Source organism: Drosophila tropicalis, unplaced genomic scaffold, assembly GCF_018151085.1.
Source record: "Drosophila tropicalis isolate 14030-0801.00 unplaced genomic scaffold, ASM1815108v1 contig_158, whole genome shotgun sequence".
Taxonomy (NCBI): Eukaryota; Metazoa; Arthropoda; class Insecta; order Diptera; family Drosophilidae; genus Drosophila; species Drosophila tropicalis.
The window spans coordinates 5,365,113-5,381,836 of NW_027172602.1; the positions used below are offsets into that span (position 1 = coordinate 5,365,113).

A 16,724-nucleotide genomic window follows, 5' to 3' on the forward strand; every position below is an offset into this window, starting at 1 on the left:
GGGGGTAGGTAGGTAGGTTGAAAGGTAAAGGGTTTAAGAGAAGGGAAGTGAATGTGAAAATCTTGGCATTTAAGTTCACAAAATAAAAAGTCAAAAAAACTTCGATGCTTGTTTTTTTTTGTTTTTTGTTTGTTTAATTAACACTATGTAGTTAGTATTTCATTATCAATGAACTTAACTGAATTATCCATTTGGTTTTTTGTTTTGTTTGTTTGTTTTTAGAATCTTTAGAAATCGGTTTTACTTATAGTAGCTGGGCCACTTTGCTAGGACTACTTTACTTTACTATATTTTGCTCTAGGGTCTTAGATTCTTTTTTTTTTGGTTTGCTTTGTTTTCAATTGTTGTTGTTGTTGTTGGTTTTCTCTTTTCTCATTTAGCACACATTCTCTGGTCTCTCGTCTTTTTGTTGTTGTGTGTTTCATATTATATAATCTAATCTTATATACAAAATGTCAATTAAAATTGTTCATTTGTTTTTTGTCGTAAATTTCTTTTGTATTTTCTTCTTCTCTCTCTCTTTCTCTCTCTCTTTCAAAAGCTAGTCAGATTCTTAATTGAGTTTAATTCATTTATAAAATTTTTTGTTCTTGCAAAGGTATTATTACTATTAAATTTGTTTTAGTTAAAGCCAGGAGCTAATATATATATATTAAACAACAGTTTAATTCATTTATAAATCGGGTCTCTCATATTTCATTTACTTCTTAAGAATTTCGAAAACAACCAAACACTCAAATAGAAGTCGAAATAAAAAATAAATCAAAAGTTTATCACACACACACGCACACAGAAGGTCAGATGGGTAAAGAAACGGTGGAGATAGAATTATTGCATGCACTGTGTTATTTCTGTATTCGTAACTCGACACTGTGAGAAGCTCGATCAATGAGGAATTGTTGTTAGGAGAATATTATAGTCCAAAGAATTGAACAAATTCAAATTACGTTCTGAGTTGGTACTTATTTCTCTTGGACTTACTGCTTTTCAAGGCATTATCCATAAGGACTTGGCATGAACTCAACGTTGTAGACTTTTAAACTATATTTTCTCTCATTTTAGTTGCAATTTCCAACCAAGGGCACATTAATTTTCACTTTCGTTAAGTATCTTTGAAATGTTTATAAAGAAATTGTAAAGAAAAATTACTTAAACTTTGACTTCTGGACTAGAATGCTTTCACTTATTGATTGGCCATCTTCGTGTCGAGTTTTTTGGTCAAGGGAAATTCTTATGACACTTTCAATTTGAGTTTCTTTTGTTTTCCATCTTTTCTGTTGACTTTCAGTGGGTAACAGGCCATAATTAGTATTCATGTCAACACATTTTTAGCCATTGCCATTTGAATTCTACGCATTGAACTGTTCTAGCACTTTAATAACAAGCGTTAACTAGGATCTTACACAGTAGCGGGTTTTAGGATATAATGGGATCAATTCGGCCCCTTAAAATATGCAATGGGTAGATGAAGAATTCACATTGTCAGCCCTATATATAATTATGGCCCCATACTGGCTTAAAGAATTCAAGGTAAATAAATTACTTATGGATTTTGATATAGAATGAAGGTATATATGTTGATATATTTTTCGACTATAAGCTATCATCAATTGACGCATGCTGACATTTTACATTTTACTCTCATTCAATGTTTAATAATGTTTGTTTGTTTGTTTGTATGTATGGATGTCTGTATTGTATGTTTTCTTGGTAGGGTATATATGCATATGTCTGTCTCTCTATATGTATGTATGTACATGTAAATGTATGTATAAGTATAATTCAGATTTAAAATTGGGTGCATTCATTAGATTGGTTGGTTGCTTCCTTTGGTTGTTTGTTGTTCTTCTCATCTCATCATTCGTTTTTGTTTCGTTTCCTATTCACCATTCACATTAGTTTTGCTAGTTCTCTAATAGGTATATTTACCTATATCCTAATTTTATTCAAAAAAAAAAAACCATTTTGTATATAGATAAACATTTATATATACTATATACATATATGTGTATATATAGTATGCATAGTTATATATATATATACATACATACATATGTATATACATATATATATATATTATGAATGTAAAGGCGTTTCTAGGCATGTGAAATGGTAGAAATTTTGCCTCCCCCTTTAAGTATGCAATCGATAGACATGGTAAATTTGTTTGATTCCACAATTTCACATGCCCAGATCAAACGCCACTGAATGGTATGAATGCTAACATTTGACTTTTTTGGTTTTTGGTTTTGGTTTTGGTTTTCCTCATTTCGAAGAGGCTTATTTACAAAAGGCCGATTTCGAAATTAGACTTGTAGAATTACTAATATTACTAATATTATGTCTATTACTTGTATTATCATTAACATTATTATTATTTGTATTATTAATATTAATGTTATAAATATTACTATTAGTACTACTATTATTGCATACACGTTCTCTTTTTCTAGTAAATTTATTCTCAGTGATCTTAGAGGCAATTAAGTTGACGCCGCCTGTCACATTTATCGTCGTTGTTGTTGTTGTGATGGTTGTTGTTGTCGTCGACGACGGAAACGGAAATGGAACCGAACCCAGTGCCAATGGTGAACACCTCGTAGATGAGGATATTGCACTCAATGTTGGCATTAATGAGTTTTGGTCAGGTGAACTATTGCTATTCGTATTGGTCGACGATTCAGCATCTTCGGGTATTAACATCATTTCACCCAAACGATGATGATAAAGATGATGATGATGATGCTGATGATAATGATGCTGCTGATGAAACTGATAAAGTTCCATTTCCATTTGCTGGTGTTCCTGCTGCGACGACAATTGTGACATGGGCAATGGCGATGGCCTCAAGGTATTCAGGGTCTCAATCAGTTGTGGAGACTTGGACTTGGAGTTGGTATTGGAATTGGACTTGAATTCAAATTTGGGTATAGGCATTGACGTAGATAAAATAGATGCTTTTGTTGTTGTGGTTGTTGTAGTTGTGGATGTTGAATACGTTGTGACCGATACGGATGAGAATGTGGTTGAAATTGAAGTTGAAGTTGAGGTTGCGGATGCGAATAGATTATAACTGGCTGGCTTCATGGTTAGCATCTCGATGTTAATCACGGAATTAGAGCGCTCTCTTTCTGATATTCAGCTGCCGTATTTGTTGGAAGATGTGTAGCTATTAACTGCAGATCCATTTGATGGCATGTGAGTATCAGGCACTAAATGTGGTGTTCTACTAGATATAGGTGGCAATATAGGGCTGGTTGGCCAATGGTAAGTAGTTGCAGCGGCGTTATTGGGTGAGGGAACACTTCTATGCATAAAAGCCATAGATGGTAATTGTGTTATTGTTGTTAATAGTGTTAACGTCATCGTTGTTACAGTTGTTGTTACAGTTGTTATAGTTGTTATAGTTGTTGTTGTTGTTGTAGTTGTCGTCATCAGGATATGGGAATAAGTTGGTAGTTGTTTTTTTTTGGTTTGTTTGTTTACGTTAGGAGGGGAAATAAGTTCTGGTAAGAATTTGTAACATTTTTGCAACGTATTTTGTTTTTTTTTTTTGGCAAATATACAAAAAGTAGAAGCAATATTCAAGAATATTGGGAATTGGGAGATGTTTATGTGTGGGTTTGTATGTATGTATGTGTATCGTCTCATCGTTCGAACTTTTTAATTGAAAATATATACATTTAAAAGATAAACCCCTCCAAAAAAAAAAAAAGACTAAATGTAAATGGCAAAGTAGAAGATAAAAGGGGAATTTCCTAGAGTTCATTTGAAATGATGTCCTTTTGAACTCTACTCTAATCTATTTTGAATGACATTGAATGTAGTGCTAAAGTGCTTGAAACATTTCTTTCAGGATCATCATAAGGTTTGACTACAAACATGGCAAAAAGTCAACAGTGAATACTATATTACTAAAGTGCAAGGACTTGCTGAAAACTAAACAGAATCTAGCCATATGAGATCTTAGCATAGAGCAATAAAGACGTATAAAGGAAAGGGGGTAAGTAAATTTTTGGAATTACAAAAGACTTTAAATTGAATTCACTCTTCAATCAAATCAGATCACATTTTTTAATAGTTTTCATTGGCTTATAAAAAGTTTCTTCTTTTAACTGTGCCCATGTCCCATGTCAATTCGTAACATTCTCTTTAATTGTAAACTTTTCTCAATTAAAAATCCGCCCAGTTAATAACATTCTATGGTGATTTATGGTGGATAAGTTTATTAAGCCAAAAAGAAGAAAATTTGTTTTCGATTTGCCAAAAGTCTTTGAGAGACAGACTAAAAGGATTATAGCCTGGTTATCCTGGACTAGACTGAGTAGTTTTCAGCATTAACTCTGATATAAGAGACATGGACAAAGGCCGAAAAGAAAACCAAACATAAAATGAGAGAAAAACAAAAACTAAAGCCAAAAACAGAAAGAACATTTTTTGGTTTGGATGAGCTTAAAAAAACAAATGTGGAGATGAAGTCGATGTGTGTATGTTAATAATGGAGACAAACCATATAAGTATGTATGTACATATGTGTAGGTGGGTGGGTGAGCGGTGTTCAGCTTGGGGGGTGGGTGGGGTGCTTAGAGTATACAGTCAGAGAGACTCACCTAGAATGTGGGAACAGCATGGGCGCTGCATTGAACATCGATTGGGGCGTTGGCTGTTGAATTGGGGCTGCAGCCGCTGTATCTGGATGTAAAAAATTGCGCCGCTGCTCAATGCGTTCCTGATGTTGGCTCAAACAACGTGATAGTATATCTGGAAGGCTTTCCATGTGCTCCTGCAAAATGAGAGTCGGTAGTTGAGAAAATTGCAATTTCATTCTGCTTTGTTTTTCCACTCACTTGTATGCTCTGCATTTTATCTTCTAAATTTGTGAGTCGTTCCTCGATGGCATCTTGACGGCTAGACATATCCGATATTATCTCATAGACTGTATTTTGTGTCTGTGAATTATATATATATATTTATATTTGTATTGATATATATATGCATATGTATATGTAAGGTATGTTTAGAGTCAATTATATAAATTTATACTACCTTGGCCATGTCAGTTATTGTGTTTGCATTGTCCATTAGTTTGCGTTGATCCATTTTAACTTTTCGCAACCTACAAAATGTGGGCAGTGGAAGAAGAATCAACATTTTTGTACAGAGAACACACACACACACATATTTGATTAGACCAAAACTTGAGGCGGATCTAGGGATGTAAAATGCGGGAAAAGGTGTTCCCCCCATTTCACAAATCTTGATCTGCCACGGTTATTAGACGGCAACTTTACATATCTTTTTGACGATTGTTTGTTTCTTTTGTGTTAATTTTTCTTTCTTTTTGCTTACATACAAAACGCACACAATTATTTTGAAATTTTTCGTTTTGCGTTGTTGTTGTTGTTTATTTTTTGGGTGCAAATGCCAGCAGAAAAAAAAAGTGGAAGGAAGGAGTAAAGGTCAGGAAAAGGTAGAAGGAGAAGGAATGTTAAGGACAAACAATGTTTCAATTTTTCAACTTGGTCAACATTTTTAGAGTGAAATAAAGCATAGTTTGACTTCAATCGGAACAGATTTGAGATCATATGTTAAACAAAACGAGAAAGAATGCCCAGCCAGAGGGCACTTTGAGAGAATCTGTCTCTTAAATGACCATCAAGGCCTCAAATGATGGCTATATAAATGAAAATTGGTTAATGGAAACATTGATTTAGATTTAGATTGTACACACATATATATTTGTATATGTAGAAGGAACAAAGGACTTGGTTGGGATTGTTATTGTTTCTGAAAAAGGTCGAGTGCCATGGTTAAGTTTTCTTTTTTTGGACGTTAATTTTTGCAGAATATCGTATATTGAAAAATATCTCAGTCTAATTCTAATACTAATTACTAAATGCTAGAATTCTTAAAGAATTCTTAGCACAAAGCTTAATAGTGGGGTGACTCAGATCAAAAATTTGGTCAATTAGTATGCAGTTTAAGAATAAATAAGCATAACTAACTAGACTAGGGCAAAAGCTTGATGATACGACCTGATTAAATCTTGTGTCTGTCTGTCTGTTTATTTGGTTAGATACTTTTTAAAATACGAAATTCTACATAAATTAACGTTGCATGCTAGGTATTTAGTTAAACGAGTATATATGTAAGTATAACTCTTTTTGTTTTTTTGTTTTTTTTTTTTTTTTTTGGTTTTTTTCTGAACATTTTTGCATAACGTAAAAACAGGGCTTTACAACCTATTTACAGGCTAGTAAAACGAGTTCAATCATTCTTTCTTTTTCTGTTTTTGTTTTTTTTTTTTTTTTGGGAGGGTATTTTGTTTTGCCATTTAAGTTGATTTGAAATTAGTTAATGTATTATTTAATAGAATTTATGCTGTATTTATATACATTTTTGTTTTGGTTTTCGTTTTATTTGCATTGATGGTAAATTTTCTGTCATGATTTGAGTGATTTCTTGATGGAACAAATGTTAGAAACAAAAGAAAATTTCAATTGCAGGTTATTAAGTTATTATTTAATCATAAATGCGTACTGATCAATGACTATAATTCATCTGATGACATGTTAAAGTCAATTGGCTAGTATCAAGATTAGGGTAAGCTATTGAACAATCTAAACTATTTTATGATAAATGCTATTTGTAATGAACTTAGACAAGCCTTCAACGGATGTTATTTAGATTACGTATTAGTCAAGGAGAGGATATTAGGATTTTCAGCTCAAGCTACTTCTTTTTGCGCAGGATCCTTAATCAATTTTAAAGGATTTTACTGATATTTATTGTGTTCGTTTCTTTGAAGGATATTCTATCTAAATTGAAGTTGAAGATGGACATTTGTTGGCATCATATTGCATACTTAAGGGATTCAAATTTGATCGATTCGATCGTTTGCCATTGAATATGAATAAAGGACTGCACGAATACAGTCGAAAACTTTGTGTTCGAATGTTGTTTGAATAAATGTGGTATTCCGAGTATTCAATATATTCTGAAATATTTGTTCAGTCATCTATTAGCATATTTACCATTCATTTGATTTATTTGCCAATCTATGAATGAGTTTGATTACATTTTGTTCATAATATGTAATCGAATGTTAATTTGAATGCATAAATGCTGTTTTCCTGTACCTCTGAAATTTATATACAATTCTAATAATCGTAAGCATCTTTGTTTCGATAACAAGTTGTATTGTTATCGATAAATGGGTTTCATTGATGAAATTGACAACTGAATGGATTGTGCAATAAACAATTGACTATTCGAATGGCGTACTCCTATTCATTTCAGTAGACATGACATATGAGAAAAAAAAAAAAACATATACACATACATATACATATATCTTGGTGTATCTATCTATCCATCTAACAACTGTGATTGCATTAAGAGCCTTCAGACGATGACAGACAAATGATGACTGATGACGAACAGAACACAACACAATAGAATCGACGAGAAGTGAAAATGAGAATTGAAATGACTTTTGTATTTGTGGCTCATTCCGTTTGGAACTCTTTCTCCTAAGCATCTGTTTGGTTATTCTTGCTGTTGTTTTTGTTGTCGTTGTTATCGATCCATTAATTTGTCATCTTATTGTTTTCTTTTTTGTTTCATTTAGATATTTATTAGGTTTTCTTTTTTAATTGTTCTTTGGTTGTTTGTTTTTGGTTTTAGGTTTTCGTTTTTTTTTTTTGTTCTAGTGATTATTTTGATTTAGATCTCTAAAAAATACTCACGCATATATAGCTAGAAGGAACTTTCTTTGGTGGGTTCTTACACGGCCGGGATTAACCCGTTTTACTAGTCTTGTATGTTTGTAAATGAGCCAAGTTTCACGAAGAACATTCGCCGCAGCATTTTTCAGCTAAATGTTGTTGGTGTAAGTGTAAGAAGAAATGAATACAAAGGTTATTAGAATGCATTTGTCTCTTTCTGACTAACAACTAACAACTTACTACTAATTAATACATACTGTCTGTCTCCCAAAGAAAAACCAAAACTAAAGCAAAACTAAAGAAAGATGACCGCCCCAAGAATGAGTTTAAAAAAGTTCGGTTCGTTTAGTCAAATTTACTTAATTAATATGAACTTTGACTGCGACTAATACTGTGAATGTGAGTGTGAGTGTAAGAGTGATTGTGAATGTGTTTGTCTGTGTCATTTGGAATTGGCGACGATCTATTTATACCCTTTTGGTTAACTGCGTGTCCATCATGAAGTTGTGCACATGCTTCTCGGCACGAGTCAGCTCCAATTTGCGGGAAACAACAGCCACGAGTAGCGCCGTGCAGCCAGCACCCTGTAAAAATGAGTTCAAAATCTCTATGAATATTGTGTGTAAGTGTAAGTGAGTAATAGAATTATTCACTGAGGCAGCTGCTGATCTGTTTTCTTTTTCAAGTTAGTTGTGATTACTTTTTTTTTTTTTGGAATAATGACAGTTCAGATATTTAACGAGTTTTAACGAGTTGTTTATGTAGTTTATATATATAGAGAGAGAGATATTGAGAGAGAGAGAGAGAGAGAAATAGTCCAGAATTTTGTTAAACAATTTTTTTGGATTTAGTTATGTTATGTTAGTTTATGTTTTAAAATTGTCATTCCTTTTTGATTTGTTTCTTTTTTTTTTTTTTGGTTTTGGGGTTGCCTCTCACTAAATTGATAAGAAATGACTGAATGATTGCCTGACTCGATGAAGAAATGTCTTGATGATTGAATGAATGAGTAAATGTTTTATTTTTAATTTTAATTTTTTACTTGGGTTTTCGGGATGAGTATTTTTTGGTTAGTATTTGAAGGTAGAGAGGTGGGTAATTCGGGTAAGTGGATGTGGGGGAATGATAGAGTTAGTTAGTTGGCTGCATTAAATTTGTAATTTTTGCATTTAAGATTTTTGTTGTTGTTGTTTTGTTTGTTTGTTTTATTCTTTTGTTGTCAATGCATTTTGTAAATAATAAGTAGTAAGTATATCATTTATGGATTTAGGATTACATTCTTAATTCGTATCGTAATTTAAGAGATTGGAAATGGTTATTGGTATTTGGTCATATGTCTAAAATGTATTACAAGATTAAGACAGACAGAAAGATAAAGAGAGAGATAGAGACAGAGAGGCAGAGAGAGAGAGAGAGAGAGAGAGAGAGAAAGAGTGAGTAGTTGGTAGCTGAGGCAACGGAGGGATTGTCGAGGTGAATGTCTGAGTTAGAGGCAGTTACAATTACACATATTACGCAACGTTTAGCTAGAGAGAACAAAGGAATTTGAAAATAATAAGCACACAATCCAAATAGTTGAAATAGATTTAGATTTCAGGTCAATTAGTTTATTATTAGGACTACGACAAGAGAGATACTTATTTAGGTTATTTTGTTTGTTTATCATATAATAGTATAACATAGAGCAGAAAAATAAGTTGTTGAAGGAATCGTAATAAGAAAGAAGCGAAAAAGAAGTTAAGAAAGTTCAAATTCAATTGTCAAAGGCGACAGACATTATAAGTAGTCATAGACGGATAGACAATAGTTCTATAGAAAGTTAAAAAAAGTAGAAAGGGAGACAGCGAGCGAGAGAGAGAGGGATGGAGTAGACATTAGCTAGAGAAAAGAAAAAGTTAAGTGTCTGTGTCGGAGAGTCCTCGGTACGTTTTTTTTTTAATTTCTTAAATTTTGTTGTTTTTTTTTTTATTAAATACGCTTGATCAATATAAAGAACAGAGTAGGGGAAATGATGAATAGATCTTTGTTGTTCTTCTATAGCGTGGCACACCCATTGCAAAAGGAGACATATAGACAGAGCGAGAGAGGGAGTGAGATAGAGGGAGAGTAGACAGATAGCCAGAGACAGTCAGAATAAGTTTTCTTCTCTCTAGATATTGGTAATTAGATAAATATTTGAGTGGATCTTGGTCTTTTGGGGATTTTATTCGGCCTTTGGTTTGCTTTTCTTTTCTTATATTTTCTGTTCTTTTTGTACGAATACGATCAAAAAGTATGGTGATGCAAATGCATGTACTTGGATGAGAATATAATCTATATGTATAGGTACATATATACATTGAACAAGGAACATTACGATTTGGAGTGAATTCAGAGGATTTATTGGATTGAATTTGATTTTTGTATTGTTGTTTTTTTTTTTTTTTTTTTTGGGATTTAGATTAATATAATTAAAAGGGGAAAGGGGACATTTTTGTTTTTATATATAAATATATATATAGTTTTTTGTTTTTTTTTTTTTGGTATGCAGTAATGTAATTATTTACACGCGATAATGATATAATTTGAACAAGTTATCTTGCTTGTTGATTCTCAGTTAACAGTTAAGGTGTGCAATAAATAATTTATTTTGGTTTCTTGTTATTTTTTTGTTTGTTTTTTTGTTTTTTTTTTTTTTTTTGAATTGTTATAGTTGTTATTGTAAAAACTCACCATTATTCCTGTACTGACAGCGATACCACGTCCACAGTACGTATTCGGAACAATATCACCGAAACCAACACTCAAAAATGTTATCGCTATCAGCCACATTGCATTCAAAAGATTCGCATGTTCTTCATCATGAAATCTGTATATAGGTATATATATTCGCGTATAGTCGGGAATAGTCGGGGGGGCATTAGAATGTTCACATAATTTCAATTTGAATTCGTGTTGTTTTCATTATTTTTGTCGAAATTTAAATTTTTTTCGGGTCAAATTTTGTTTTGTTTTTGGAATATTATTTTTATTTGTTGTTGTTTTTTTTTTTATGAAAGGGAAAGAGAGATAGAGAAAAATATCGTATTGTTTGGCTTAATGTACAAATAAAGGTATAACAAATTCTTTGAGAAAGAACACAAAGTCATTATACAATGTATATATATAAGTAAATATATAATCGATTAAACGTGTTAGGTTTTTCAACGTAAAAAAACGAACCTCAATCAACAAAATGCAAAATAGGTAAAAAGAAACCAAAAACGAAAAGATTTAAAACAAAACAATAAAATAAGAAAAAGCCGAGAAAAAGAAATAAAACAGAGACACAACGAAAAAACGAAATCAACCAAAAAGCAAAAGAGACAACAAAAATCAAAAAGAGATAACTTAATTAACTCAAATTGCGGGAATTCAAACCGTGAGGACACATTACAGTGGAATGTGGAAAGTCATAGGTAAGTTTCTTTTTTTTTTTTTGTTGTTTACACGATTATCGTTACGTTATTATTGCTAAGTATTATAACTATCATTATTATATCGTTACAATCGTTAGTAGGTATGTGTTGTATGGCAAATATATATTTGGAAAAGGACATTAACATTGACTTAACGTTTTACATTGAGTTGGATCAATTTTGTTTTTTTTTTTTTTGATTTCATATCGTTTTGTTGTGAATATCAATTATTGAGAATTTTCACATATGTATATATACAAACGCACACACACACACACACACATACGTACACACACATAAACTTGTCAGTTCCATACGAGATCAATACACAAAATCGGAAAGTATCTAACAGTTGAACTAAATATAAACTAATATTTCAATGAATCAAATTCTAGCCTAGTTTTCCAACTGGGCATTTTCCGAAAGCTAAATTGTGTCAAAAGTGTTCAAAATTGCGTCAAAGTTGCTAAATTTGAGCAAAGCCTTAAGAAGTTTTTCTATATACATATGCACATGAAAGTAGAGCACCCAAAAAGTATGCTACATAAAATTGCTAAATAAAATTGCTCTTCATAGCTCAGGTAATACGCATACGCAGTGTATGCCAATTTTTCTTTAGTTATGTATGTATAACTCAGACAACATAGAACAGAGATTGACTTTGTTTAAACTACCTAGAATCCTTAACTTTTCGTATTTGTGAGTTGTGCAATTTCTTGATGACTATATAAAGTCATGTCAAATTCTAGAAGATTTTGAATCGATTTCTTAAAACAACTCTTAAGTTTTCAAAATTTGTAACTCAACCAAGATGAATTGAATATTTTAGTTTGCATTGAAATCGTAACAAACTTTTTGCTCCCGTTTTCAGTTATTGTTTTCAAAAATGGAGTATAGATTTGGGTAACTATCTTCTTATGATTAGAGATAATTGATTTCATGTCGAGCTTTGTCAAATGGACAATGGAAGAGAGAAAAACTTGACAAAACCCTTTCTTACCTTGATTAACATTCTCATCGAGTGATGAGTACACCCACACACACACACAGGCACACAAATACAAACGCACACACACACACACACACATTGCTGCTGTCTGTGTATATAAACCTGAATATATACAAATTGTATGTACGATACAAATACAATATATATATATGTATATATGTATAGATGTACTATATATTGTTATATAGTATTTAAAATTTATGCATAAATTTATATTACAGCGTTACACACAAGGAACAAAAAAAAAAAAAAAAAAAACATGTTACTGTGGGTGGTTTTGGGGGCAGTTGTGGATCGACGGATGGTGGATCGCTGTGGTGATGTCAGTGATTTGGGGTGCTGTGATCTTGTCCAGTGAATTGTGATGGGAATTGGTGGTGGTGATGGTGGTGGGGGTGATTTTGGGTGATGATTTACAACGGATTTTGGTAAAGATGTGTGTGTAAAATGCTTTCTGGAATGCATGGAATGAACTAACACGCGCAATGCCCTAATGATTAAAACAGATAGAGATAGTCAGTAAAACAATGAGACACATATTGTGTGAGATACAAAGAGCGAGAGAGAGAGAGAGAGAGAGAGACACAAAGTGGGAGAGAGAGAGAGAAGAAGTATCAGACTTGCATTATATCAACTCAAAAAATCTTTTGTCAGATTTGACTTTTCGTTCTTTCTTTCTTTCATTTTATTTTTTGTTTAAACTCAAACCAACCAACTTGGGCCGATAAAAAGATATCAACCAGATGCACACACACACACACATACACACATACACATACACATACACATAACGAGTATCTGCAGCCATCTGATATTACATATACATATATAGGTATATGCATCTGTATGTGTCTATGTGTGGGTCAGTGCGTTTGTGTGTTGAGCACGGAGCAGATTTTTGGCATGTAATACCTAGAAGAATGCATGTTGTTGTTGTTTCTGTTGTTGTTATTGTTATTGTTTTTGTTGTTGTTGTTTGTTGTTCTCGTTATATAACTGTGCTTGTTCTGTTTTCTGTACGTTTACTTTCTTTCTTCTTTTTTTTTTGTACTCTTTTCATTTCGTTTTATTTTTTTAAATTCTGGTATTAAGTATATAGAAGTACATATCTTGTTTTGTTTTCGGGTGGGTTGGGGAGGGGGGTTGCTTTTGGTTGGTAGGTCTATGCATATGGGGAAAATACTTACCACCATGCCGCAGGTGAGCGTTATACCACGTCCACAGTATGTGTTTGGCACTATATCGCCATAGCCAACACACAGAAATGTGATGGCCGTTAGCCACATGGAGTTAAGCAAATTCGCGTGCTCCTCATCGTGGAATCTTTTTATCGATATCGTTATCGATTTCAGTATTCAGTTTCAGTTCAGATGCAGTTTCAAGTTTGCGATTGCATATCAATTTCAATTTCAATTTTGTTTGTTTCATTATATTTATGTAATGATATTGTTTTTGGTTTTTGGTTGGTTTTATTTTATTTTTTTTTTGGTTTTTGTTATTGCGTTTGCGTTTTCGGTAGAAGTAATTCGTTGTTCGTTCGGTTTTCATATACAAAATATATGAAACATAAATATATATGTATATATATATACATATTTATTTAATAAATATATGTATGCGTTTGTTGTATGCGTTTTGAACGTTAATCATTGTTGTTGTTGTTGTTGTTGTTGTTTACAAAAATTTTATTTAGAAAATTTATTTTGATTTTAGTTATTTGTTAATTGTTCGATTTATAGTTGTTTATTTTGTTTGCAATTTTGGTGGTTACAGAAGTAGGGTGAGAAGTGGAGTAAACAAATAAACAGATGTGAAATTATGTGAACAATATTGGTATTATTTTGTTTGTTTGTTTTTTTTTTTTTTAGGTTTCTGTTTTAATTTTTCTCAAAAGAAAATGAAAACGAAATTAGAATAACGAAACCAATAATAAACTAAGAATAATAAGAACAGAAAAAGAACAATTGCATTTTTTTTTTTGATAATTTATTTATTAACTTTGATATATATATATATATATGTATGTATAGGAAATTAAAATATAAGTTAAACAAAATGAATATCGAAAGACATAAATAAACAGAAAGGAATCAAATATCGTAAATGAGGTTTAGGATTAAAACCAATAAGAGAGAAACGCAATAAACTCCTGGATAAGGCAATATGGAGGAATGTGTAGATATATGTATATGTACACAGATATACACACATATATGTATAGACAGACAGACAGACACATAGAGAGAGAGAGAGACAATGAGTAATAGACACAGAAAGAGAGATAGAGGGGAGAAGTAGTAGGACGTAGTACACAAAGTTTACAATGATATGAATAATAATGAATAATTGGATAAGTACATATAAATATATACTATATATATATAAAATATATATAATATATTGGCTATATAGTTGTAGTAGTAGTAGTTTGTATTTGCGATCGTATTTGTCTTTGCTCTGCACTAGCTGTGAGTCAGGGGCGAGGGCGTAGGCTAGGGACATGTGTGAAGAGATGATTGCTCTAAGAAACCGTCAAGAAAAAAGTAGCTGATAATCTGCAGATGCTTAATGAAGTGCTTGAAAAACAATGTACACACACACACACACACACACGCACAAACCCCTATATTACAGTTGTTTTCGGGTTCGAGCCCCGACGTACATACAAATATAGGATTGTGGTTATCGAATAACGTAAACCCACTTATATGTACTCACACTTAGACAAATATGTTTGCTTAAGCTCAAAATGCATACACACATACATACATATATACATATGTTTATGTATATGTGTTAGTAAGTAAGTGTAGGCATAGACACTTCAACGACTCTGGCAACTCTTAAATAAGTAGCTCAGACTGCACTTGTCAAAATGATGGTGACAGCCAAAGAAGGGGGAAAACGGCAACCAAATGTATATATTATATATATATGTGTGTGTGTGTGTGCATGTGTGGCGCCTTAAGCTCAGAAGCAGTATACAAACAAATCAAAATGAATAACTATTTACGCACGTGTGTGTGTGAGTGTTTGATTTTATGTGTGGCCGACTACAACATGTTAATACCCACTATTAAGCTGCGCATGCCTTGAGCTGCTTATTAGAATTACTAGCGGTATATATGTATATATGTATATATACATATATATATGCTTGAGTATGTATGCAAATGTTACAATAATATGCAAATCTCCTAAGATTATGCTGTCCATTCATTAATACACTCGGATTCATCTTTGATACGTCATGAAATTCCTTCTTGCTTTTCAAAAGCGAACGTTGCCAGTGTTGGAAAACCAATATGGCAACCCTGTTCAAGTACTATGCAGGCCGTTGTCATAACAGAGAGTGAATTATGTAGACATAAAAGGGCTAAACCAATACTAAAAGCTAAAATTGGCAAATTTTTTTAGCTTTAAGTAAAGTATTTTAAAATTACACAACACTAGAATCATGAAAATACAAAAATTCTTCAATATATGTATAGATAGCTAACTAGAAAATATGGGAGAACAAAATTACAAATATTCCCAATATGAGTGTGTTAAATTGCATAAGCTTTTGAAATCGAAACAAAAAGAAAATCAAGGCAAATAAATGAAATATTAACTTGCATACATAAACACACATACATACATACATATACATATACATACATACATATATATGTATATATATGAGTATATAAATGATGTACCATATATATTAAATGTGATACTAGACTTACATAGACGTAATTATGTTGATGAAACGGATTGTATTTACTGTTTATTGTATACGAAGTTAACCCCAGCATGCACACACACACACAGGCACAAAGCCACACGCCCACACACACACACACACACACACACACACAGAAAGAAATTTTTGTCTTAGCTTTGCAAAAAGGATGGGTGACTGTGTTTGTGTGTGTGAGTAAAGAAGTCTCTAAAGCCGGATGTTATTTGCGGGATTTATGAGACATAAAACCGTGGAAAGAATGGAGGCTTCGGCTCGGGGTAAACGAAATTAACATAAGAAATAAAGCAAATCAACAAAAAAGAAAAAAAAAAACGAGATTTTGTTTAATAAATTTTAAATTTTTAGATTGAATATTTTGAAAAATATTACACCAACTGGATGAGTTTAAGTTTAATTCATATTAAAACTTTGATAAATAACAAACAACATTGTGACCTCTCAACTGAAGTGATTCATTTTGCACTTAATCACAGATAAGTTCTGATTTTAAATTGAATTACAATGCCAATTGTGTTTAATCTTACAAAGAAATAAATATGAATAAATACAAAAATATAATGCGAAATGAAAGGAGTTTTTAAAACAAAATGTCAAAGTTACATTTGGTTTGAAAGAAATTATTTAAAGTTCAGTATTATTTTGTAAGACAGAGCTGACCAGCAACGATCGTCAAAAGTTAAAGTCAAGGAATCGTAATGCCACTCTTAACTAATTGTAAGTAGCATTTTACATTACAATGAGATCGCTTTCAATTCCTATATGTACTTATAGAATAAAAGATAAATGAAATATTTGAGTGAATT

General features: G+C 32.0%; 1 protein-coding gene across 1 annotated transcript in view; it reads right to left on the reverse strand.

Moving 5' to 3' along the window:
- Positions 1 to 290: 290 nt before the first annotated feature.
- The window catches only part of SK (small conductance calcium-activated potassium channel), a 58,028-nt gene continuing 41,594 nt past the window's right edge, over positions 291 to 16,724 (reverse strand). The window contains 7 exon segments of the mRNA XM_068303871.1: positions 291 to 3,307; positions 4,611 to 4,783; positions 4,848 to 4,949; positions 5,047 to 5,116; positions 7,749 to 7,876; positions 8,201 to 8,311; positions 13,361 to 13,496. Coding sequence (XP_068159972.1) covers positions 2,281 to 3,307; positions 4,611 to 4,783; positions 4,848 to 4,949; positions 5,047 to 5,116; positions 7,749 to 7,876; positions 8,201 to 8,311; positions 13,361 to 13,496 — 1,747 coding nt within the window. The 3' untranslated portion in view covers positions 291 to 2,280.